General features: G+C 41.9%; 1 protein-coding gene across 2 annotated transcripts in view; it reads left to right on the forward strand.

The window, feature by feature from the left end:
• LOC149456121 (uncharacterized) overlaps positions 1-25,048 on the forward strand; it is a 43,352-nt gene that overhangs the window by 15,226 nt on the left and 3,078 nt on the right. For both annotated transcript variants that reach the window (XM_089685407.1, XM_089685408.1), the window contains exons 2-3: positions 14,407-15,050; positions 23,737-23,904. In XM_089685407.1, coding sequence (XP_089541533.1) covers positions 14,417-15,050; positions 23,737-23,904 — 802 coding nt within the window. In that variant the 5' untranslated portion in view covers positions 14,407-14,416. The remainder of the gene's footprint in view (positions 1-14,406; positions 15,051-23,736; positions 23,905-25,048) is intronic.

Raw genomic sequence — 25,048 nt, forward strand, 5'->3', positions numbered from 1 at the left:
ATACAGCTCAACAGAATCTCACATACAAACTATCCTCCCCTCCTCCTGTCCCATTGGGGAGATTTACTTTCACTTCCTGTCCCATAGCCAAAACAAAAAACCCTGCAAATTAAGGGAATCCATTACGGCCCCCCAGGCCACTGGAACTAAATTTGGGATTTTCTTTTACTTTCAATTTTAATAATAGTAGTTAGCACTTCCACCTGTCAGTACTAGGTTCGTTGGTTTGAATACCAACCATGGCACCACCAACCTGGAGTTTTCATGTTCTCCCTGTGCCTGTGTGGGTTTCCTCCGGGTACTCTGGTTTCCTCCCACACTCCAAAGACATGCTGGTAGGCTAATTGGCTCCTGTCTAAATTGTCCCTAGTATGTGTATGTATGAATGTGAGTTAGGGACCTTAGATTGTATGCCCCTTGAGGGTTAGGGACTGATGTGAATGTAAAATATACAGTGAAGGAAATAAGTATTTGATCCCCTGCTGACCTTGAATGTCTGCCCACTCACAAAGAAATGATCAGTCTAAAAATTGAATGGTAGGTGTATTGTAACACTGAGAGACAGAATAGCAACAAAAAATTCAAAAGAAATGCATGTCTAACAAATTATGCACTGATTTGCATGTTCATGAGGGAAATAAGTATTTGATGCCCTTCACAAAACATGACTTAGTACTTTGGTGGCAAATGCCTTGTTGGCAATCACAGAGGTCAGACGTTTCCTGAAATTGGCCACCAGGTTTGCACACATCTCAGGAGGGATTTTGGCCCACTCCTCTTGGCAGATCCTCTCCAAGTCCTTAAGGTTTGGTGGCTGACGTTTGGCAACTCGAACTTTCAGATCCCTCCACAGATTTTCAATCGGATTAAAGTCTGGAGACTGGCTAGGCCACTCTAGGACCTTAACGTCCTTCTTCTTGAGCCACTCCTTTGTTAGCTTGGCCGTGTGTTTTGGGTCATTGTCATGTTGGAACACCCATCCACGACCCATTTTCAATGCCCTGGCTGAGGGAAAAAGTTTCTCACCCAAGATTTGATGGTACATTGCCCTGTCCATCATCCCTTTGATGCGGTGCAGTTGTCCTGTCCCGCTAGCAGAAAAACACCCCCAAAGCAGAATGTTTCCACCACCATGTTTGACAGTTGGGATGGTGTTCTTGTGATCATAGGCAGCATTCCTCCTCCTTCAAACACGGCGAGTTGAGTTGATGCCAAAGAGCTCAATTTTGGTCTCATCTGACCTCAACACTTTCAACCAGTCCTCCTCTACATCATTCAGATGTTCAGTGGCAAACTTCAGATGGGCCTGGACATGTGCTTTCTTGAGCAGAGCGACCTTGCGGGCACTGCAGGATTTCAGTCCTTGTCGGCGTAGTGTGTTACCAATTGTTTTCTTGGTGACTGTGGTCCCAGCTGCCTGGAGATCATTGACAAGATCCTTACGTGTAGTTCTGGGATGATTCCTCACTGTTCTCATGATCATTGACACTCCACGAGGTGAGATCTTGCATGGTGCACCAGACCTAGGGAGACTGACAGTTGTTTTGTGTTTCTTCCATTTGCGAATGATTGCACCAACTGTTGTTACCTTCTCACCAAGCTGCTTGGCGATAGTTTGGTAGCCCAGTCCAGCCTTGTGTAGGTCTACAATCTTGTCCCTGACATCCTTGGACAGCTCTTTGGTCTTTGCCATGGTGGAGAGTTTGGAATCTGATTGTTTGATTGCTCCTGTGGACAGGTGTCTTTTATATAGGTAACAAAATGAGATTAGCAGCACTCCCTTTAAGAGACTGCTTCTAATCTCAGCTTGTTTCCTGTATGAAAGACCCCTGGTAGCCAGAAATCGTGCTGAATGATAGGGGATCAAATACCTATTTCCCTCATGAACATGCAAATCAGTGCATAATTTCTTAGACATGCATTTCTTTAAAATTTTTTGTTGCTATTCTGTCTCTCAGTGTTACAGTACACCTGCCATTCTGATCTCTGGTCATCTCCTGTACTATGTCCGCAGTCTCTGGTCATCTCCTGTACTATGTCCACAGTCTCTGGTCATCTCCTCTACTAAGTCTTCAGTCTCTGGTCATCTCCTGTGCTATGTCTGCAGTCTCTGGTCATCTCCAGTCTCTGGTCATCTCCTCTACTAAGTCTTCAGTCTCTGGTCATCTCCTGTACTGTGTCTGAAGTCTCTGGTCATCTCCTGTACTGTGTCCGCAGTCTCTGGTCATCTCCTGTACTGTGTCCGCAGTCTCTGGTCATCTCCTGTACTATGTCCGTAGTCTCTGGTCATCTCCGGTACTATATCCGCAGTCTCTGGTCATCTCCTGTAGTATGTCCGCAGTCTCTGGTCATCTCCTGTACTATGTCCGCAGTCTCTGGTCATCTCCTGTACTATGTCCGCAGTCTCTGGTCATCTCCTGTACTGTGTCCGCAGTCTCTGGTCATCTCCTGTGCTATGTCTGCAGTCTCTGGTCATCTCCAGTCTCTGGTTATCTCCTCTACTATGTCTTCAGTCTCTGGTCATCTCCTGTACTGTGTCTGAAGTCTCTGGTCATCTCCTGTACTGTGTCCACAGTCTCTGGTCATCTCCTGTACTGTGTCTGAAGTCTCTGGTCATCTCCTGTACTGTGTCCGCAGTCTCTGGTCATCTCCTGTACTGTGTCCGCAGTCTCTGGTCATCTCCTGTACTGTGTCCGCAGTCTCTGGTCATCTCCTGTACTGTGTCCGCAGTCTCTGGTCATTTCCTGTACTGTGTCCGCAGTCTCTGGTCATCTCCTGTACTGTGTCCGCAGTCTCTGGTCATCTCCTGTACTATGTCCGCAGTCTCTGGTCCATCTCCTGTACTGTGTCCGCAGTCTCTGGTCATCTCCTGTACTATGTCTGCAGTCTCTGGTCATCTCCTGTACTACGTCCGCAGTCTCTGGTCCATCTCCTGTACTATGTCTGCAGTCTCTGGTCATCTCCTGTACTGTGTCTGCAGTCTCTGGTCATCTCTTGTACTGTGTCCGCAGTCTCTGATCATCTCCTGTATTATGTCCACAGTCTCTGGTCAGCTCCTGTACTGTGTCCGCAGTCTCTGGTCATCCCCTGTCCTGTGTCCGCAGTCTCTGGTCATTTCCTGTACTGTGTCCGCAGTCTCTGGTCATTTCCTGTACTGTGTCTGCAGTCCATTGGTTCAAAATATTTTTTTCTTGTTTTTTTCCTCTAAAACCTAGGTGCGTCTTATGGTCAGGTGCGTCTTATTGAGCAAAAAATACAGTACATGCACCTTTTTTTTTCTTTTTTTTTAGAGTTGACGTTTTGTACCATGCTATCCAGTGCAGGCAAACCGCACTGTGATTGTGAAGCATTTGCGGTGACACCCACAGTGGATTGCAAACACAGTGTAATTGCAATGTATTGTGGGAAATGCGCAGGGATCACTGCATATCCCGCACCGCATTTGTGTGAACCAGAACTAAAGTGATTTTAAACGTTTCAATTTTAGTTTTTAAAAATAACAAACATGTCAAACGTACCTGCTGTGTGTAGTGGTTTTGCACAGTGCAGCCTGGATCCTTCTCTTCCTAGGTCTCCTGCTGGCACTCCTGGCCCCTCCTCTCCACCGAGTGCCCATCATATCAAGCTCCGAGCCAGCTTTGTGTGCCCATAAGACACATAGAAAGAGGCTTGGCCCCATCCTCGCTCCCTCCTCACTGGCTGTGACTGACAGCTAAAGGAGCCACTGGTTTCTGCTGCTGTGTTTGTTGTATGAGGATGCAGAGAGCTGAGAGAGCCTCTGCTTTTGTACACATCGCTGGATCGAGATCAGGCTCAAGTATGTATAAAGGGGAGCTGGTGGGGGAGCTGCACACTGCAGGCTTTTTATCTTAATGCAAAAAATGCATTACAGTACAAAAAAAAATTTACGGGCCAGTTCACATTATAGGAACACAGTCCAGATGCGTTCCGGATGCGTTTCTCCATGCACGTTTTGGCGTGTTCCGGGGCATTTTTGATGCATTTTTGACGCTTTCCAGTGCATTCTTGATACGTTCCAGTTCATTTTTCCCCCGCTCTTTTTCTTCAATTTAAATAGGGACATGGGCATTCCGGTGCGTTTTTGATGCATTTTACCATTTTCCTGTACAGTTCCATGCAGGAAAAATGCAGCATGTTCTACTATTTTTTCTGAATCCGGAACGCACTGGAACTTCAAGCACTGATGTGAACTATGACATTGACAACCATATAACCTACTTTCTGTGCATTTTGGATGCAGAAAAAGAGCAACTGAAACACACGTAGTGTGAACTGGCCTTAAGGCCCCATTCACACTTGGCAATTTGGAATAGCTGTGATTCTGCCTGCAATTCCAAACCACGTGGCAGTCACCGCAAAACGCACAATTGGGAGCCATTCATTCTAAATAACACCCCAAACATGGTGCAATTCTGCCACGATTGTCACGCGAAAGAATCAAGCAGCAATTGCAACACAACAAGCCTTTAAAAATCGCCCAAACTTGTCGCCCAAAAAAGGAGCAGGATCTTCTTTTGGGTGACAAATGCACATAGGGCAGCCCATGGAAGTGAATGTGCTGCCCTACGCACGACACACAGAATCATGTGAAAATCGCCCACACAAAATCAAGAGCAAGAACGTGAGTTCCTGCTACACAAAGTGTGAATGGGGCCTTACAAATATTGATGGAAGGAGGGGGAAAAAAGCGGGCACAAAGAGAGAGGGGCAAAAGAGGTGAGATGGGGGGAGAGAGAAAGTGAGAGAGAATATAATTGAACAAGTACAAATTTTTATTAGTGCTGCCCTTAACATGTTAGATAGCTCTCTGAGGCCATCTAGTGGCACTTAGCAGTGCTACTATTTTTTACACATTTAATATTTATATTTAATATTTATATTTTGGGTTTCATCGGAGTTTATAAAAAAAGAATGATTAAGTATGAATTTACAATGCTTATGTACTGATTTCTTAAGATGTTAGGTATTGCTGTAGCTATATCATTTTTGTAACACATGAAACATTTAAAGTGTTACTAAACCCAGTATCCTGCATTCACTATATCTGGTCTCCCACAGTACACAGAACATGGAAGTGCAATTATTTTAGTAAATATAAACTGCTAAATACCTTTTCTTATCAGCAATTACAGCACTCTTGTGACATTTATCAGTGTCCAGCAGAGCACATATTAAAGCTTGTAGGAGGAGTTTTCATTCTGCTCTAGGAAGATGAAGGACCCCTGACCTCTGTTTGAACAGTGCTGATTGGACCTATGCTGATGACATGCACGCTCCCAAGAAAAAAAAAACCTTTCTAGCAATACACACAAAACTGAGCATGTGTAGAGTGACTCCACACGATATGTTATATCAGGAGATAAGAGGGGGGCACTGGAAGAAGGAGAGGATCAGAGAAGACAGCATCAAACATCCTTTTTACGCAATGTAGAGGATTATCCCCTTAGGTTCCACAGTGAGTATAACAAGCATGCTTTACTGCATATACAGACTGATTTTACTGTTGTGGGTTTAGTAACACTTTAACTAAAACTGGAGCACTCAGAATCTGGTGTAGCTGTGCATGGCAGCCAATCAGCTTCTAACTTCAGCTTGTTCAATTAAGTTTTGACACTAAAACCTGGAAGCTGATTGGTTTCTATGCAGAGTCGCACCAGATTTTTCACCATTAAGTGTTTAGTAAATAACCCTCACTATTCTTTAGCTATGGAGGAGAAGCGTTGTCATTTTAGGACAGGAGTACAGCTCCCCCTTTTCTCTTCTCTAAAACATATTGGTGGGGGTGCATTTTGCAGTCCATAGAGATAGCTGGGAACACTGGAATTGATAAAAGTTCAGTAAGGCAGGAGAATGAGTTGTTATGAGCTCACGAGATTTTGGCCGCTTATCAAACAAATATAAAAAAAAACACTTTCAATGGTATTTTTTAAGACACCAAAAAGAAAGGAGCAGATAAGGAAAGTTTATTCTCAGGTCTTTCATACACTTTCACATAAAAGTGCCTGTCTTTTCACTGCATAGCTGCACACATATAGTGGCATTATTACATTGTTCAGATGAGCATTTACATACTTGAGATGAAAAATTGACAGTGTGTATTCAGTGTGCCTGCAGGACTTCACAAAAGATCAACAATTGGAGTAGAGGAAGAGGCAGACCAGAGATTATTTTATGCCTAGACCTAGCTGGTAGGCTTAAAAAAATATGATCCTGACTTGAATGCATACATATTCAGCCTAATGCTTGCTTGCAATGAACTGATCCCTTCTAAGATCATATTAAATAAGGAAATCCATCTTGTTTTGGCCACTTTTTTTTAAAGTTTAGACATTTTAAAGCAAAGTTTTCAAATCTCTTTTTATATATAGGCAGCATGGTGGCTAAATGGTTAGCACATCCGCCTCGCAGTACTAAGATCATTGGTTCAATTCCCAACTATGGCACCACCTCCTTGGAGTTTGCATGTTCTGTCTGTGTGGGTTTCCTCTGGGTACTCTGGTTTCCTCCCACACTCCAAAGACATGCTGGTAGGTTAATTAGCTCCTGTCTAAATTGTACCAGTATGTGTATGTATGAATGTGAGTTAGGGACCTTAGATTGTACACCCCTTGAGAGTTAGGGACTGATGTGAATGTAAAATATATATGTAAAGCGCTGCGTAAATTGACAGCTCTATATAAGTACCTGAAGTAATTAATTAAAATATATAGTGTACAATCTTTGGATTCCTAGAACACTACAAGTTTTCCACTGAAAGAGCCCAGCAGCATTTTCAGACACTGTTTTTGATTGAAGACTAAAGGGAAAGGGCGAGGGAGAGATTGGGGGGTGTGGAGTTTTTTACTGCTCAACCTGTGTCTGCTTGTCCTAATGTGCAGGAATATCTCACCAGTAGGTAAGGAGAAAACAGAAAACATGAAAGGAGCCATTAGAGTCATCTTGCTACAGGGCTCCATATATAGTGTATATGTATATAATGCACACTATATTGCCAAGAGTATTGGAACACCTGCCTTTACACACACATGAACTTTAATGGCATCCCAGTCTTAGTCCGTAGGGTTCAATATTGAGTTGGCCCACCCTTTGCAGCTATAACAGCTTCAACAGATCAGCACTGATGTTGGATGAGAAGGCCTGGCTCGCAGTTTCCACTCTAATTCATCCCAAAGGTGTTCTATCGGGTTGAAGTCAGGACTCTGTGTAGGCCAGTCAAGTTCATCCAGCCCAAACTTGCTCATCCATGTCTTTATGGACCTTGCTTTGTACACTGGTGTGCAGTCATGTTGGAACAGGACGGGGCCATCCCCTACAGTTGTTCCCACAAAGTTGGGAGCATGAAATTGCCCAAAATGTCTTGGTATGCTGATGCCTTAAGAGTTCCCTTCACTGGAACTAAGGGGCCAAGGCCAACCCCTGAAAAACAACCCCACACCGTAATTCCTTCCACTAAACTTTACACTTGGCACAATGCAGTCAGACAAGTACCGTTCTTTTGGCAATCGCCAAACCCAGACACGTCCATTGGATTGCCAGACAGAGAAGCGTGATTCATCACTCCAGAGAACATGTCTCCACTGCTCTAGAGTCTAGTGGCGGCGTGCTTTACACCACTGCATCCAATGCTTTGCTTTGCGCTTGGTGATGTAAGGCTTGGATGCAGCTGCTTGGTCATGGAAACCCATTCCATGAAGCTCTCTATGCACTGTTGTTGTGCTAATCTGAAGGCCACACCAAGTTTGGAGGTCTTTAGCTATTGACTCTACATGCACTGACCCTGCTCTGTCATTTTTCGTGGCTGAGTTGCTGTTGTTCCCAGTTTCTTCCACTTTGTTATAATACCACTAACAGTTGACTGTGGACTATTTATTAGAAAGGAAATTTCAAGGATGGATTTATTGCACAGGTGGCAACCTATTACGGTACTACGCTGAAATTCATTGAGCTCCTGAGAGTGACCCATTCTTTCACAAATGTTTGCAGAAGCATTCACACTAATGCTGTGTGGTTCCTGTGCGATTCACATGCCGTTCTGTGCAGTGTGATTTCAGCCCCATTCATTTTGAATGGGCTGAAACTGCACTGCACCAAAAATACTGCATGCAATGCACAGTTTCTGGATTGCTTGGTACTTTTATACCATGCTATCCTGTGTGAGTAAACACACTGTGTTTTGGAAAACAGCATACAGGGTACACACGGCTCAAGGCTAACCTGCCAGAGATCCCATGCTGGTGAATGTGTCTGTGTGCCATGCTGGTGAATGTGTCCGCAACCAGGATGAGTGAACATGAGGAAGTAGCGGCACTCCCAGGGGCGGACTGACCATTTGGAAACTCAGGCACTGCCCGGGGTCAGTAGGGGGCCCCATGAGATGCACCTGGTACCTTTTTCATAGGCTTTTTTGAGTTTTGGGCAAGGACACAGGGGCCCCATTATCCCCTATTGCCCGGGGGCCCCATGAGCTGTCAGTCCGCCCCTGCACTCCAAGATACAGACAGCGGACTTCTTTAATATTCAATCCATGAAGATAAAAAGACAGCTCTGGGAACATCAGTAGATGCGTTTCATACTCCTTTAGTGCTTATTCATTACATTCATTAGTGGAATGAATAAGCACTAAGTCTAGGTTTACACCTATGCATTTTCTCCTGCACTTTGTGTTTTTCAGAAACGTACAGCAGTCCATTTAACATAATTTCCTATGAGACAGGTTCACATCTCTGCGTTTTCACCCGGTGCATTTTTTAGAAAGGGTCAAGGACTTTTTTAAACGCCAAACATTGTGTTTTTTGTTCTATAGACTTCAATGGAGATGCTGCAGAAAAACATGTAGTATGTTTTTGATGCGTTTTTAATGCATTTTGCATTTTATTCTGCCCAGCAATAAATTAAAAAAAAAAAAAGCAAAACGCATCAACGCGGCAAACACGCATGTGCAAAAAATGCAAACACAAACTGCATAGGTGTGAACCTAGCCTAAAGGCATGTGAAACGCATCTACTGATGTTCCCAGAGCCGTGTATTGCTGTCTTTTTATTTTCATGGATTGAATAATAAAGAAGTCAGCTGTTTGTATATTGGAGTGCCGCTACTTCTTTTCCTCGTGTACACTGCATTTGGGGCTTTGTTAACTTTGCACTTTGCCCTCTGCAAGGGCAGTGCGATTGAAATGCTTTGCAGGAAGATGCATGAGACTGCTGCTTTCCTGCACTGTATTCTAGTGTGAATTAGGGGGCCCTTAGAATTAGGGAGGAGTACAAATATGTAAGCACCAGAGGCAGACTGACCATTTGGAAACTCTGGCACTGCCCGAGGGCCTGGGGTCAGCAGGGGACCCCATGAGATGCCCCTGGTACCTTTTTCATAGGCTTTTTTGAGCTTGGGCAAGGACACAGGGGCCCCATGATCCCCTATTGAGGGCCCGGGGTCAGTAGGGGGCCCCATGAGATGCCCCTGGTACCTTTTTAATAGGTTTTTTGAGTTTGGGCAAGGACACAGGGGCCCCATGATCCCCTATTGCCCGGGGGACCCATGAGTTGTCAGTCCGCCCCTGGTAAGCACTGATTTATAAAGGGGCTCTAGTAGCAGTGATCTCTAGCATTCTCATATGTGTTTCCAGGGAATGACTGTCTCTTACAGCAGGGCTCCAATCTCTAGCAACTTCAATAGTGTGCTTGCCATCTCTGACCACCTCCTGAAGAAGCAATCAGCATGTTTGCACTCACTGTCTTAGAGTGTACTCAGGCTGAGCATGTTTGATCTGAACTGTTCCAGAATATGATTGTCTCCCCTGGTCTGTGCTCACAATGTGCTTGAAAGTAAGTATTCCCGCACATGCTTGCATCATCACCTCTGCCATCTAGTACACAGCAATCCCTTCTTCTGTGCTCAGGCATGAATTGAGCTCACGCTGAAGACAACTGTATGGGACTCCAAGTGAACCAAACCTTAGACTACCTTTTCTAAGCAGTTCTGGACATAATACCCCTAACCATATCTGGGCATGATTCAGGGCACTCATGCTACCTGGGCTGCTGTTAGAAACCATGGGGCCCCATACAGCCAACCTGACAGGGCCCCCCTTAAACAACCACAGTTTACTATGCTTCATGAACACCATGAGTGATCGGTACCAATCACTTATTGTGGTCATTCAGAAAAGGAAGGGGCTGTTAAATGTGACATATTTAGAGGACCCTTCCCCAACTCTCCATCCTGAAGGATCCTATTGTGTGCTTGCAGCTGCTGGTGGGAAAGAGGGGAGGGAATCTGGCAGCACTGTGGGGGTGGGGGGCACACAGGGGGGCTTGGGCAGCAGGGGGAAATGTATGATGCACAGGGAGGGTAATAGGTGCACCAGGAGGACAATTACTGGAACCGGTCCCCTGTATGGCTCCTACTGCAGCAGCTGAAAGCCAATAGGAGGGAGAGGAGAAGAAGCCAGCTATCAGCTGCTGCAGAGGGAGCCATACAGGGGATCGGTTCCAGTAATTATTGCCCCCCCCCCGCCATGCTGATCACCCTCCCTGCCCACATCCAATTCACCCAGCTGCTTGGGCCCCCCTGCTGGCCTGGGCCCCATACAGGAGGACTGGTGGTACCCCCTTATCCACAGCCCTGGTTGCTACACAAATGAACCAGACCAAGACCTTGATCTGTGTGCGGATATGATTAAACTGACACTACATTATATCATTTTCCTCCAATAATACATAGCTCCCAACTGTCCCTGATTTTGACGGACTGACCCTGATTTGGAATAAAGTTCCTTTTTTCCTTTTTCCTCCTTCTTTGTCCCTCATTTTGGTCTGATCTATATAGTCATATATAAAATACACTATTTATCTTTCAAAAGTGTTTTACAATGCTAAACCCTTAATTCAATTTCTAAATTGTTTAATTTTAAAATTTCAGAAACCAGTATAAAAGAATAGTAAAAAAAAGCACTCGTGGGTTTAACTCATCTTTTTTTTTTATAATTCTTGTTTCAGAAAGCGTTCTGGGGGGTGTGTCCTATGCCTACATACACTACTCTATTCACACTACAAATCCCATATTTTTTTAAGTCCCTAGTTCATATCATTCCCTCTTAGATTGTAAGCTCCAAGGAGCAGGGCCCTCCTCTCCCTCTTGTATTGAACTGTATTGTTGCTATATTGTCTCACGTTATATTGTAATGCGCTGAGCAAACTCTTGGCGCTATATAAATCCTGTATAATAATAATATCAGGAGAGAGCAAGTCAGGTTGGCTATGTTCCTACATACAGTGGGATGATGGAGGACAAATGTAGCCACCTTCTAACAGGAAATCACATAACAGTAGCAAATACATTGACTTTAGAGATCTGGAAAAATCGGAGAGCAATAGAAGGGACTTTTTAAATTAAGAAAGCATACTTGAATAGAATAATAAAAAAAAAAAAAACATAGTTTAGTGTCACTATAAAACTGTGGATACACCCATAGGCCTCCTGAATGTCTAGGTTATATATAAACATATAAAGCATATAAAAGAAAATATCTATGCTGGATCTTTCTGCCAACACTGTTAATTTTGACATCAAATTTGAATTAGTTTTAGTCATAGCCTTTTGACTAAAAAGCCATCTTAGTTTTAGTTGACTAAAATCTCCAGAACATTTTAGTTGACTAAGCCCTGGTTCACATCTATGCGGTCGTGCGGGCCGTGATTTGTGCGGGCACAAGAGCCCATTCTTTTGAATGGACTCCCATGCTCCAAGACACGCATGGAAGAAGTCCCTGCACTACTTTGGAAATCGCAGCTCGCACGGGAACCTCGGTTCCCAGTATGGTTGCGATTTCCAGTGCAGGCGGCATGCCATTAGAATTAATGGCGCCCACCCACAGGTCCCGCATTCCTCTGTGTGGGTGGTGTGACTGCAGGTATTTGTGCGGGTCCCGCAGCGGCACCACCCGCACAGATGTGAACCGAGGGAAATCTCCAGTATCATAAACAAACAAAAATATTGCTGTTTATAATGAAAACAAGTATCAAGTGACATCTTTATAAATAAAACCAAATCTTGCAAACAAACAAGAATATTGCTTTTTGACCACTTTTAATTTTTGACGTCAAATTTCGATTTTGTTTTAGTCATAGTCTTTTGACTAAAATGCTGTTTTAGCTTTAGTTGCATTTTAGTCATCTGAATTGAGGCTGAATTTTATTTTTGTTTATTTTTCTTCACTGAAAACATGCAGCTGACAAAAACTAGAACAATATTTTCATTGATGAAATTAACACTGTCTGCCAGGAGATGGCAGTAAAATCAAGCGTAAAAATGCTCATATCAGCAGGTATATTGCATACAGAAGCGTATGAGTGTAAAGTCATACTGCTGGCCACAACATTCATTTATTCTAGCCACTACAATAAATTTATGCACATGAATATATTTATTACAGGTGTTTATATAGCACCATCAATTTATGCAGCACTTTATATATATATATGGTACATTCACATCAGTCCCTGACCCTCAAGGGGTGTACAATCTAAGGTCCCTAACCACATTCATACATACACATACTAGGGCCAATTTGGACAGGATCCCATTAACCTACCAGCATGTCTTTGGAGTGTAGGAGGAAACCCACACAGGCACAGGGAGAACATGCAAGCTCCAAGCAGGTGGTGCTGTGGCTCGTAATTGAACCAATGACCTTAGTACTGCGAGGCGGATGTGCTAATCATTTAGCCACTGTGCTGCCTATATATAAAAAGAGATTTGAAAACTTTGCTTTAAAATGTCTAAACTTTTTAAAAAAGGGGCCAAAACAAGATGGTTTTCCTTTAACAAAATGATCTTAGAAGGGATCAGTTCATTGCAAGCAAGCATTAGGCTGAATATGTATGCATTCAAGTCAGGATCATATTTTTTTAAGCCTACTAGCTAGGTCTAGGCATAAAATAATCTCTGGTCTGCCTCTTCCTCTACTCCAATTGTTGATCTTTTGTGAAGTCCTGCAGGCACACTGAGTACACACTGTCAATTTTTCATCTCAAGTATGTAAATGCTCATCTGAACAATGTAATAATGCCACTATATGTGTGCAGCTATGCAGTGAAAAGACAGGCACTTTTATGTTAAAGTGTATGAAAGACCTGAGAATAAACTTTCCTTATCTGCTCCTTTTTTTTTGGTCTCTTAAAAAATACAATTGAAAGAGTTTTTTTATATTTCTTCGATAAGCGGCCAAAATCTTGTGAGCTTATAACAACTCATTCCCTCTGCCTTACTGAACTTTTATCAATTCCAGTGTTCCCAGCTATCTCTATGGACTGCAAAATGCACCCCCACTAATATGTTTTAGAGAAGAGAAAAGGGGGAGCTGTTCTGTACTCCTGTCCTAAAATGAAAACGCTTCTCCGCCATAGCTAAAGAATACTGAGGGTTATTTAATAAACAATGGTGAAAAATTGGGTGCAGCTCTGCATAGAAACCAATCAGCTTCCAGGTTTTAGTGTCAAAACTTAATTGAACAAGCTGAAGTTAGAAACTGATTGGCTACCATGCACAGCTACACCAGATTCTGAGTTTACAAGTTTAATTAAAGTGTTACTAAACCCACAACAGTAAAATCAGTCTGTATATGCAGTAAAGCATGCTTGTTATACTCACTGTGGAACCTAAGGGGTTAATCCTCTGCATTGTGTAAAAAGGATGTTTGATTCTGTCTGTGATGTATGCATTAAAGTCAAGATCATATTTTTTAAGCCTACTAGCTAGGTCTAGGCATAAAATAATCTCTGGTCTGCCTCTACTCCAATCGTTGATCTTTTGTGAAGTCCTGTAGGCACACTGAGTACACACTGGCAATTTTTCATCTCATCTCTTCCATCTCAAACTCCAAGTAGGTGGTGCCGTGGTTGGGATTCAAACCAACAACCCTAGAACTTCCAGGCGGAATGCGTGCTTAGGTGTTTCATGCACAAATGATGCTCATAAGCTCCTCTCTGAATGCAGCTTTGGGGCATTTTGCCTCTGAATGCTACTCTTCAAATATGGATCTAAATGGCTCACATGCATGGGCACATAGGCTAACATTGAACTTCTTTTAGAGGCATAAAATATATGGTGGATGTCTGTAAAAGCAGTGTTTTGTATGCTTGAGGTCGTGCACACCTTGTGTTGCTAATCTGCAGTCTCTGACACCTTTCTGTAGCATTGCATTCACTGAATATTATTTACGGCCCTTTGGTAACATTAGGGGACTGCACTTCAAAACCCCTATATCAAAAAGTTGACACCACTGTCAAAATAGATAAAGAAATCTGTAAAATATATCTCTCTACATTTGTAATGTGTCATTAAAGCAAGTAATCTTCACTAAAATGTGTTTTTATTTTTGTGTTGCAGGGGTAATGATATGCTGGATATAATGGCCACAAGAACAGTGTTTGCAGTTTTGGGTATCACTGTTTGCTTCATCCTGGTTTGTAATGCCAACCTCGTGACAGTTGAAGTGACACCAACTTGGAATCATTCTGAGACTTTGTTAAATACAGAGAATTCACTAGTTAGCACTTCTACGCATACTGCAGAAACAACTCTCTCTCCTGCTTCGGATGTAACCAATACAACTTTCAGCAATACAAGTACCACAACAATGAATGCTTCAAAGCCATCACAGTTTTCTACATCCACAGCTGCTGCCACCACTCAGAGTACTGTGAATGTGTCTGGACCTTCAACTCTAAAAGACACCACAACATCATCTTCATCTTCCTCTACCTCTACCACTGCGCCTCTGACTGGACCTTCTTCCAGCACCAATAATCAAACATATAGCACAGCAACATCTGTTGTAACACGTGTCATATCAACATCACCTCCAACCCAGACTAAACCAACTCCCCAAAGCAATAATCAAACATATAGCACAGCAACATCTGTTGTAACACGTGTCATATCAACATCACCTCCAAGCCAGACTAACCCAACTCCCCAAAGCAATGGAACGGAAAGAACTCCCAATGGTAATGCCACAACAGCGTTGTCAGGTAGGCTTGTTATCTTTATCACATTGTCACTTTTATCGTATTTACAGAGTGGGGCCATTACATTTGAGGCTCTGTGTTATATAGTGATGTTGGGGCAAACAAATATTAGAATTGATCACACAGTCTTTAAATGGCAGTCAGTATTTGTGGTAGACCATCTATACTGTTTGGAAAACGCTGGCAAATGTAAGACATGATTGCACCAAAAATCAGAAAAACACAAACAGTAGGAATTTTATTCTGATGTACATTCTCTATTTCTATATGGGCCTGCTGATATACTCACATTGTGCTAACTTGTTCTAAAGTGTCTGTTCTGCCTCATGTTACCAAAAATGAAGGGTAAGGTGTCCATTGCAGCACCATTCATTTTAAATGGACTCCAGACATTGCATATTGGTGACCAATGGACAATGCACTGCAGCTCACCACAACACACATTACCGTTTTCTAAAAAAAAAAGATGTATGTTCAACTTTTATTCATTAAGGTATACTGCCAACACACCTTAAAGTGTTACTAAACCCACATTAAAATCAGTCTGTATATTCAGTAAAGCATGCTTGTTATACTCACTGTGGAACCTAAGGGGTTAATCCTCTACATTATGTAAAAAGGCAGTTTGATCCTTTCTTCTCTGTTCCTCTCCTTTTTCAAGTGACCACCTCTTATCTCCTTATAAGACACAGAACCGTAGGCATTTTGCACATGCTCAGTTTGGTGTGTATTGCTAGAGAGGGTTTTTTTTTTCTTGGGAGAGTGCATGTGATCAGCACAGGGCTAATCAGCGCTGGGCAAACAGAGGTCAGGGGTTTTGCATCCTCCTAGAGCAGAAAGAAAACTCCTACAAGCTTTAGCTAGTGCTGGGTTGGACACTGATAGAAGCCACAAGACTGCTCTAATATCTGATAAGAAAAGGTATTTAGCAGTTTATATTTACTAAAATAATTGCATTTCCATGTTGTGTGTACTGTGGGAGACCAGATAGAGTGAATGCAGGGTCCTGGGTTTAGTAACACTTTAACACAGCACACTTTAATACGCTGTAATGTACATAATGTGAAGATGCATAAAGTATTTCTAGATTTTTTATTTTATTATTAGAAAACTAGAGGTATGTATGACCTTTGTAAAATAAACAAAAGTTGAAAGAATAATACTAAAAATAGCTGGATTGAGTATAGTAAAGGACAAGGAAAGCTGAGTCTTCTAATATCTGCTTACCAATAACTAATTGCTGTTTTTGTCTTCATCCCTGCTAAAAATAAACCATGTTTTGGGTATTACCTAAGTGAATAAAGAACTATAGAAAAGATTGGATTTGGGTGAAAAATCAAAAATCACTTGACCTATGTAAAGATCCAATTACAGAAGTCAGCTTGAGGCCCCATTCACACCAAAGCATCTTGTAGCCTGAAGCTGCAAAACACTGAAAATTGAAAATGCCATTGTTTTCCAAATTTTTATTATTGTTCATATAATACACCACAGTGTTGAAACAATGTTATCATGAAACTTATAAAGATTCTGTACATATACATAGGAAAATAAAAAAAATAAAGAGAAGTCAGGAAAGTACTAGAAGGTCGTTTTGAACATTCCATTGTTTTTAATGACATCTGTTCAAACCTGAGCTCTCAAGAGCCTGTCGGTAGACTCTTTTCATTCTAAAGTACAGGAGTTTTTTTCAGGCAGATTTAGGTGTTTTTAGCCCCAAATACTTCAATGGGAGCGCTTGAAAAACACATGAAAATCTGTGTCTTTCAGGCACCCACAAAACAAGTCTATTGGGCCAAGAACATCCTATGATCCTACTCCAGAGAAGAAGCTATCTTATGATGTGTTGCTCTAAAAACGTGAAAAAAAGCACCTAAAATTGCCAAAAAAAAAGACAGAAAATGCTGACTCTTGGGTGTAAACAGAACCTTAGAGTAAACAAAATACTTATTTTACCACTTATTGTGCAAATTTACATTATGCTACAAATGTATTACATTAATGAAACCAGAAACTTTAGGGTCACCGTATGCTTTGGGTTGTGTTGTTTGATATATCCCCAATGATTATACAGCAGAAGAGCAATGAATTTAAATTATGGATGTTCAAATATTGCATTGCAAAACATAGAATTGCGCTAGCCAAAGTACAGCTCTACTTTTTATCAGCACAACATGAATAAATGCTGGCCACAGCAATGCAACACAATGTTTAAAAGGGAAACAGAAAAGTTCATTTAATTTAATTAAGTGAAAAAAGCATCACATGTAAAAATGAACTGAAACACATGTTGAAACACAATGCAACAGAAAGAATTATAAAAATGCATGTCATTGCCTACCAATGTGTTAATGCTAGCATTGTGGTGTGAACAGGCTCTTAATTGTTTTCTATATCTTGGTTTAATAATAGTCCATTTCATTTATTTTGAAAACTGCGGGTAATAGAAATATTTTCATTAAAGAAGTATATTTAAAAGAAAAGTTCTGGTGAAAAAAAACAGTTCATACTAACTTAGGTGGATGCAGCATCGGTCCACTGCTAAGACTGAGAACTGCGTGATCAAAGACCACTGATTGCTCGCTTCTCAGCCTTCAATGAATAGCGAGTCACTCACCAACTCTCTGCTCTTCCCCTCAAAGTGCTCACTGGAGTGCTGGGTTGTGAGGGGGACTGAGAAACTGAGCCAGCTGCCAGTCCAGGCATCTGAGTGGATCTCGAATTTAAAGCCTGGACCTTTATGTAGAAATCTTCACTGCAGGGTGCTCTGTCTTCTTTTTGCTGAATTTCTGGCAATGTAGGGGTTAACCGTTTCAGGTCTTCAGGGTCAGCTGCACTAAATAATTACATTTTTATAAAATGTTGCAAAACGTGATTGGTATAAATAAGGTACACAAATCAGTAGTAAACAAAGCGCTGTGCAAACTGTATAATAATAATAATAATAATAATATTAGGGTCCAGATACTGGGTGTACTGGAGGAAAATGGAAAATTTTCTATCAAATACTTACAGTAATTTTCCTTTTCTGATGGACTCTATGGCAGCATACATATGGGTTAGTCCTGCTCTCTCCTCTCCTATAGGACCCCACTCCCATAAATGTTTGCTCCTCGCCAGGGGACATGTTCCATAACTAGCCTACTCATGGCATTGGGAGGGTACTGCTGCCATAGAGTCCATCAGGAAAGGAAAATTACAATAAGTAATTGATAGGAAATTTTCCGTTTTTCATTTTCCTGATGGACTCCATGGCAGTGTACGTATGGGAAATAACTAGCTGCACACACATGGGTGGGCAGTTACTCAAAGACTTTAATTTGCCCCATCAACCGACAGGACTTTCAAACCAAAATTAACAGAAGATAAGGAAGCAGGCTCTACACAGTAATGAGCCATAAAAGTGTTGATTGATGACCATGAGGCCGCTATGCAGATCATCTCAGGGGTGACATGCCGGGAAGCTGCCCAGGACGTAGCCACACTTCTGGTTGAGTGTGCGGTCACCACCTCTGGAGCCATCAAGCCCTGAGCTCTGTAGGCCATTTGAATGACCTGGACAATCCAGGTTGCGATTGACTTGGGAGAAGCCCAGTCTCCTTTACTCTTCCCATGGAACAGGATGAATAGATAGTATGGCCTACAGAAGGATGCTGTGACCTGAAAGTACAGCTTTAAGGTCTCACCTACATCCAGGGGGTGAACGTCATGTTCTCCAGAGGCTCTAAACGTTGGCAGGACAATCTACTGGTTTTCGTGGAAGACCAAGGTCACTTTAGGATTAGAACCTAGCATAGGGATGAGAACCACTCGATCCGGCAAAAATTTAAAAAACGGTTCTTTGCAGCCAAGATTTCAGAGACTCTTTTTCCGATGTAACCTTGATGGAGAGCTCCCTCACTATGGTTGAACCAGCGGATTCCGGGACGACTCCAGAGAAGATGTCGAGGACAAGCAGGAGATCCCATTTAGGGAACCTTGGTTTTCTCTGGGGCCTCAACCTTACCGCTCCCTTGAAGAATTGCTGGACAAAAGAGGCTGAGATGGCTAACACTTGAACCCTGAGGGTGCTGACTGACAGGGGCAGGTCCAGGCCTGACTGTGGGAAACCCAGGTAATCCTGAACCCTCGGATTACTATAGGATCCGCCCATGACCGAGATATAGTCCACAAACTTAGACCAGACTCTTCCATAGACCCTCTTGGTACTTGGTCTCCTGGCATTCATCAGGGTAGGGATGACCTCAACCGGACAGCCTAAGGCCTCCAGCCTCTCCCTCTCCCTCTCAAAAACTAGGCCATTAGATGAAGCAGGGCTTGGCAAGGGTGAAGAATGGCCCCCTGTGACATCAGGTCTTGCTTGAGAGAGAGAGGAACCGGATCCCGAAAGCTGAGCTGTGCCAGTAAGGGAAACCATGTTCTGCTTGGCCAGTACGGAATTACGGCCACTACCTCCACAGCTGGGGAACGCAGGAATTGATGTGGGGACGCATCTGCACAACTCCGCCAGAACCACATCCATCTACAGCGTCCAATACACAGCCATTAGCTGGTGACCCCTGGAACTGATAAGCGGCGTGTCACCTCGCATCTCCCGAAGAGGCTCATCAGGCCTTTGTCGCAGGACCATCTTGTATACAGGAACAAGATAAGACTTGCATGCACTAGGTCCATAGGAGGAGAACAAAAAAGAAACAGCCTCTGGCGAGGAGCAAAGATTTATGGGATTGGGGTCCTATAGGAGAGGAGAGGGTGGAATCAACCCATACATATGCTGACATGGAGTCTGTCAGGAAAATAGATTTAACCTCCACAATCAGAAAGGCTTCTTCACAGTAAGAGCTGGGAAAATGTAGAATAGACTCTCTGAAGAACTAGTTCTGGCCAGCTCAGTAGATTATTTTAAAAAAGAGCAGGATGCATTGCTAAAAGCAGACAATTTAACAGGATATTAACATTTATAGGTAATAATACCGGAGATTGTTGATACAGGAAATATTTGATTGCCTATGGGGAATAAAGAAGGAACTTTTATTTCCCTCACTGGAGTGAATTGGGTCATGCTTTATTGGGAATATTTGTCTTCCTCTGGATCAACTGTGGGTATAGGGTTCTGTATATAGAGATTTTCAATGTTTTATTGGTTGAAATAGATTGAAGACTAGTGTCTTTTTTAAACCTGAATACCTATGTAACCTTACACCTATTACACTGTTCAACAAATTTTTATTTTTTGCCAGTTTTGGAAACAAAAGGATCCATTTCTTAATGAATTTCACATTCTGAGTTCAAATATAACAATGAAATTTGTCAATTGGCTCTAGTTTTTCTGTAAACGGAAAGTTTTCTACTATAGGCGTAATGACTACATAATGCACAATAATTATATAGATAGATGTCTTTCCACAAATATAAAGCAAGTGATATTGACTACATAACAAAGCCTAAATGGCATAATATATTGCATAGGATTACCAAGAAAAATTATAGCCATAAGCTAAGTTGAATCATTTTAATACTTAGGATTCTCACTAGTTTTGTCTTCAGTTTGTGTCGGTTTTGCTTCTCTTGGCTTTTCTCTTGTATTCGAGGAAAGGGCTATCTCTTACAACTGCACGTGACTACACGCTTCAGGTTCTTCCTCACTTGACTCAACCACGAAGGATTCTGGTGCTTTAGGAATTGGTAGCCCCTCTCCATGAGGAACTGGACGTATTGCCGATGGAATATTTGGATAGTGCACAGATAACTTTTTCTTCTTATTTAGCCCTTTTACAATTGGAGGCACCATACAAAAGTAACAATTACTAACATGATCTGTTGGCTCTCTCCAAATCATTGGCACAGCGAAAGGCATAGATGCCTTTTTTCCATTCAACCATTGCTCCAGTGCCGTCCCACAAGAATTGCAGCATATATGTGGTGCCCAGCTCTTGTCCTGGTCTCCTATCTTGCAGCCAAAATACAAGTTGTAGGCTTTCTTAATCATTCCTGTTATCCTCCTTTTTTGTGAGATAAAAGTTATTTCACCGCAGATATAGCAGAAATTATCTGCTTTATTCACACAAGTTCGAGGCATTACTGAGTAGCCTATATAAGCATAAAACGAAATGTAAAGACGCTGTCCAACTACAATCAGCTACAGATACTGCAGCTTTTATGCAGTGAAGTGATGCAATTAAAGGCTAATATTGCATCATCTCAGTATACATGCAATTTTCTATTGGTCACCAGTATCAATTGCGCAATATGCAGCTGAAGTTGCATCATAATTTTGAATGGCTTACGTCATTAGATGGGTGAATATATCATGGAAACTAGAGCCAATCAACATTTTTTAGGGCCATTTTCGTTTTCAGCACCCCAAAATTATGTAAGATTAGCTAATTTTATGCCCAAAACTTTTTACCTGTTGAACAGTGTTATCAAGACAAATGTAAATGAAGCTAATTTAAGTGTATCTACATTATAGGAAACCTTGTATAATTCCCATGCACAGGTAATATCCCTTTCTCCCACATTTGCAAACTAAATAATAAACAAGAACTACAGCATAGGAAAAAGCAAAATCGTTAGATAGTTAAGCCAAAACTTTTTTTTAATTTTGGAGAGTGCTGGAGAATTAAAACCCGTCAGGATTTAGTTGCTATCTGTATCCCCAGTGGGAAGGTTTTCCTCTCACTTTCTGTACTAGTGAGATGACATTTTCCATGGAAATTTCCATCAGGGATATAGACAACAATATAAGGCTGATGGATGATCTAGTTTTTTTCAGTTCCACTAGAAAAAAACAATGTTTGGAAGGTTTACTTTCAATTCCTGCCACCTTGTACAAGAAGTGAAGGAAAAGCTCTTCAACTGGGTCACAGAAAGCAAAAAGGAAATGAACCAACGTTTAACCATTCACCCCTCTAACCAACACAAAAATATTTTTTGACTGGACCTACAGTGGGGATTGAAAGTTTGGGCACCCCAGCTAAAAATTTGTATTAATGTGCATAAAGAAGCCAAGGAAAGATGGAAAAATCTCCAAAAGGCATCAAATTACAGATTAGACATTCTTATAATATGTCAACAAAAGTTAGATTTTATTTCCATCATTTACACTTTCAAAATAACAGAAAACAAAAAAATGGCGTCTGCAAAAATTTAGGCACCCTGCAGAATTTATAGCATGCACTGCCCCCTTTGCCAAGCTGAGACCTGCCAGTGTCATGGATTGTTCTCAATCATCGTCTGGGAAGACCAGGTGATGTCAGTCTCAAAGGTTTTAAATGCCCAGACTCATCTGACCTTGCCCCAACAATCAGCACCATGGGTTCTTCTAAGCAGTTGTCTAGAAAACTGAAACTGAAAATAGTTGACGCTCACAAAGCTGGAGAAGGCTATAAGAAGATAGCAAAGCGTATTCAGATGTCAATATCCTCTGTTCGGAATGTAATTAAGAAATGGCAGTCATCAGGAACAGTGGAAGTTAAAGCAAGATCTGGAAGACCAAGAAAAATATCAGACAGAACAGCTCGCAGGATTGTGAGAAAAACAATTCAAAACCCACGTTTGACTGCACAATCCCTCCAGAAAGATCTGGCAGACACTGGAGTTGTGGTACACTATTCCACTATAAAGAGATACTTGTACAAATATGGTCTTCATGGAAGAGTCATCAGAAGAAAACCTCTTCTACGTCCTCACCACAAAAATCATCGTTTGAACTTTGCAAATGAACATATAGACAAGCCTGATGCATTTTGGAAACAAGTTCTGTAGACCGATGAGGTTAAAATTGAACTTTTTGGCCGGAATGAGCAAAGGTACATTTGGAGAAGAAGGGGCACAGAATTTAAAGAAAAGAACCTCTGTCCAACTGTTAAGCATGGGGTTGGATCAATCATGCTTTGGGGTTATGTTGCAGCCAGTGGCACAGGGAACATCTCACGAGTAGAAGGAAAAATGGATTCAATAAAATTTCAGCAAATTTTGGATGGTAACTTGATGCCATCTGTGAAAAAGCTGAAGTTAAAGAGAGGATGGCTTCTACAAATGGATAATGATCCTAAACACACCTCGAAATCCACGGGGGATTACATCAAGAGGCGTAAACTGAAGGTTTTGCCATGGCCTTCACAATCTCCTGACCTCAACATAATTGAAAATCTATGGATAGACCTTAAAAGAGCAGTGCGTGACAGACAGCCCAGAAATCTCAAAGAACTGGAAGACTTTTGTAAGGAAGAATGGGCAAAGATACCTCAAACAAGAATTGAAAGACTCTTGGCTGGCTACAAAAAGCTACAAGACTCTTGGCTGGCTACAAGCTGTGATACTTGCCAAAGGGGGCAGTACAAGATATTAACTCTGCAGGGTGCCCAAACTTTTGCAGACGCCATTTTTTTGTTTTCTGTTATTTTGAAAGTGTAAATGATGGAAATAAAATCTAACTTTTGTTGAAATATTATAAGAATGTCTAATCTGTAATTTGATACCTTTTGGAGATTTTTCCATCTTTCCTTGGCTTCTTTATGCACATTAATACAAATTGTTAGCTGGGGTGCCCAAACTTTCGATCCCCACTGTACATACTCCTGACAGATTTAGTCCCTGCACCCATATATTCCTGGAAATTGCTTTCAGTTTTACAAGCCACAATTGTGTTAAATTTACTCTCTGATATTGTTCTGATCTTTTACAGATACAGAAAAATACAGTATGCACTATTCTGAGATCATCTTGACGTCTATCTTCAGCACTATCTTGGTTGTAGTTGTTTTAGTAATACTCGCATTTGGTTTCAAAAGATGCCTGAGGGGTAGATCTCAATATTCTCATCATCCTCTCCATGAAACTTCATATGAACCAGGTAATGTCTATAAAGTGGTTATGCAGTGGACAGCTATAAAGATAATGTATCCTAGTTTTTCTCACTCTATTGCTGTCCAGATTAATGTAATGTAATGCCAAATTCACTGTTGAAGATCTTGTTGTGTCATTATTTGCAATGTTTAGGCACAGAGAAGTGTAAGGGCCAGTTCCCACAGAGAATCACACAGAAAGGCTCTGTGCATTCCTGTGCGATTCACATGCAGTTCAGTGCAGTGCAATTTCAGCCCATTTATTTTGAATTGTCTGAAATCGCACTGCACCATACCAAAAGTAGTGCATGCAATACTTTTGGAAACTCACTGCAACCAGAACGCATAGTACTTCTACAGACAAACACACCATGTTTGCGACTCACATTTGGGGTGTCATTAACCTAACGCCGATACCTCCTGCAGATTGAAACTGCAGTGCAGTTTGAACGCAGTGCAGGAAACGTGCACAGGATGCAGGTTTCCTGCACTGCATTCTGGTGTGAACAGGCCCTGAAGCTGAAGTTTACAGTGTTCATATTTTGCCTTCCGTAGTACCTTCTTTTCCCTTTCAACATGCTAATGAAATTTTTAAATAATACCTTTCCAATTTCACTACACACCTTATTTGCAGACAGATCATGACTGGTGGGAGGACTCTTTAGTGTCCTCAGTCCTGTTATAATAAGCTGGTTCTTGGGAAGAGTTGCAGTATGCAAATATGAAAATGATCATGCATAGATGATGCAATTTTCTTTCCTGCAACCACGGGTTGCAGAAAAGAAATTTGATAATTTCCCCATCAACACAGTCGGTGTTGATGGGGGAATCCCTCCCACAGCAGTATTGTGGTCTGCCTGCAGGGAGCCTACCCTGCCGGAAGAATAAAATGACCACTGCTGGGGGCTATAGCCGTCGGCAGTGATCGCACAAAAAAACAGGCTGGATGTACTTATTTTGATCAATTAATCCAATTTTGGCTGGTCCCTGCTGAACCACCTGAGATTCAATCCATCTATGGCCAGATTAAGGTTGGTGGATGTCAGACTGGAGGAGTGGGTGTTCCTAGGCAGGTTGCTTTTGCATGTACAGTATATACCCCTAGTATCACCCATGTGTGATGCTGAGCCTTCATGATTTAAAAATAATAAA

The sequence above is a fragment of the Staurois parvus genome, unplaced genomic scaffold (assembly GCF_062004578.1).
Source record: "Staurois parvus isolate SC_StPar_1 unplaced genomic scaffold, SC_StPar_1.0 ptg000375l, whole genome shotgun sequence".
Lineage (NCBI taxonomy): Eukaryota > Metazoa > Chordata > Amphibia > Anura > Ranidae > Staurois > Staurois parvus.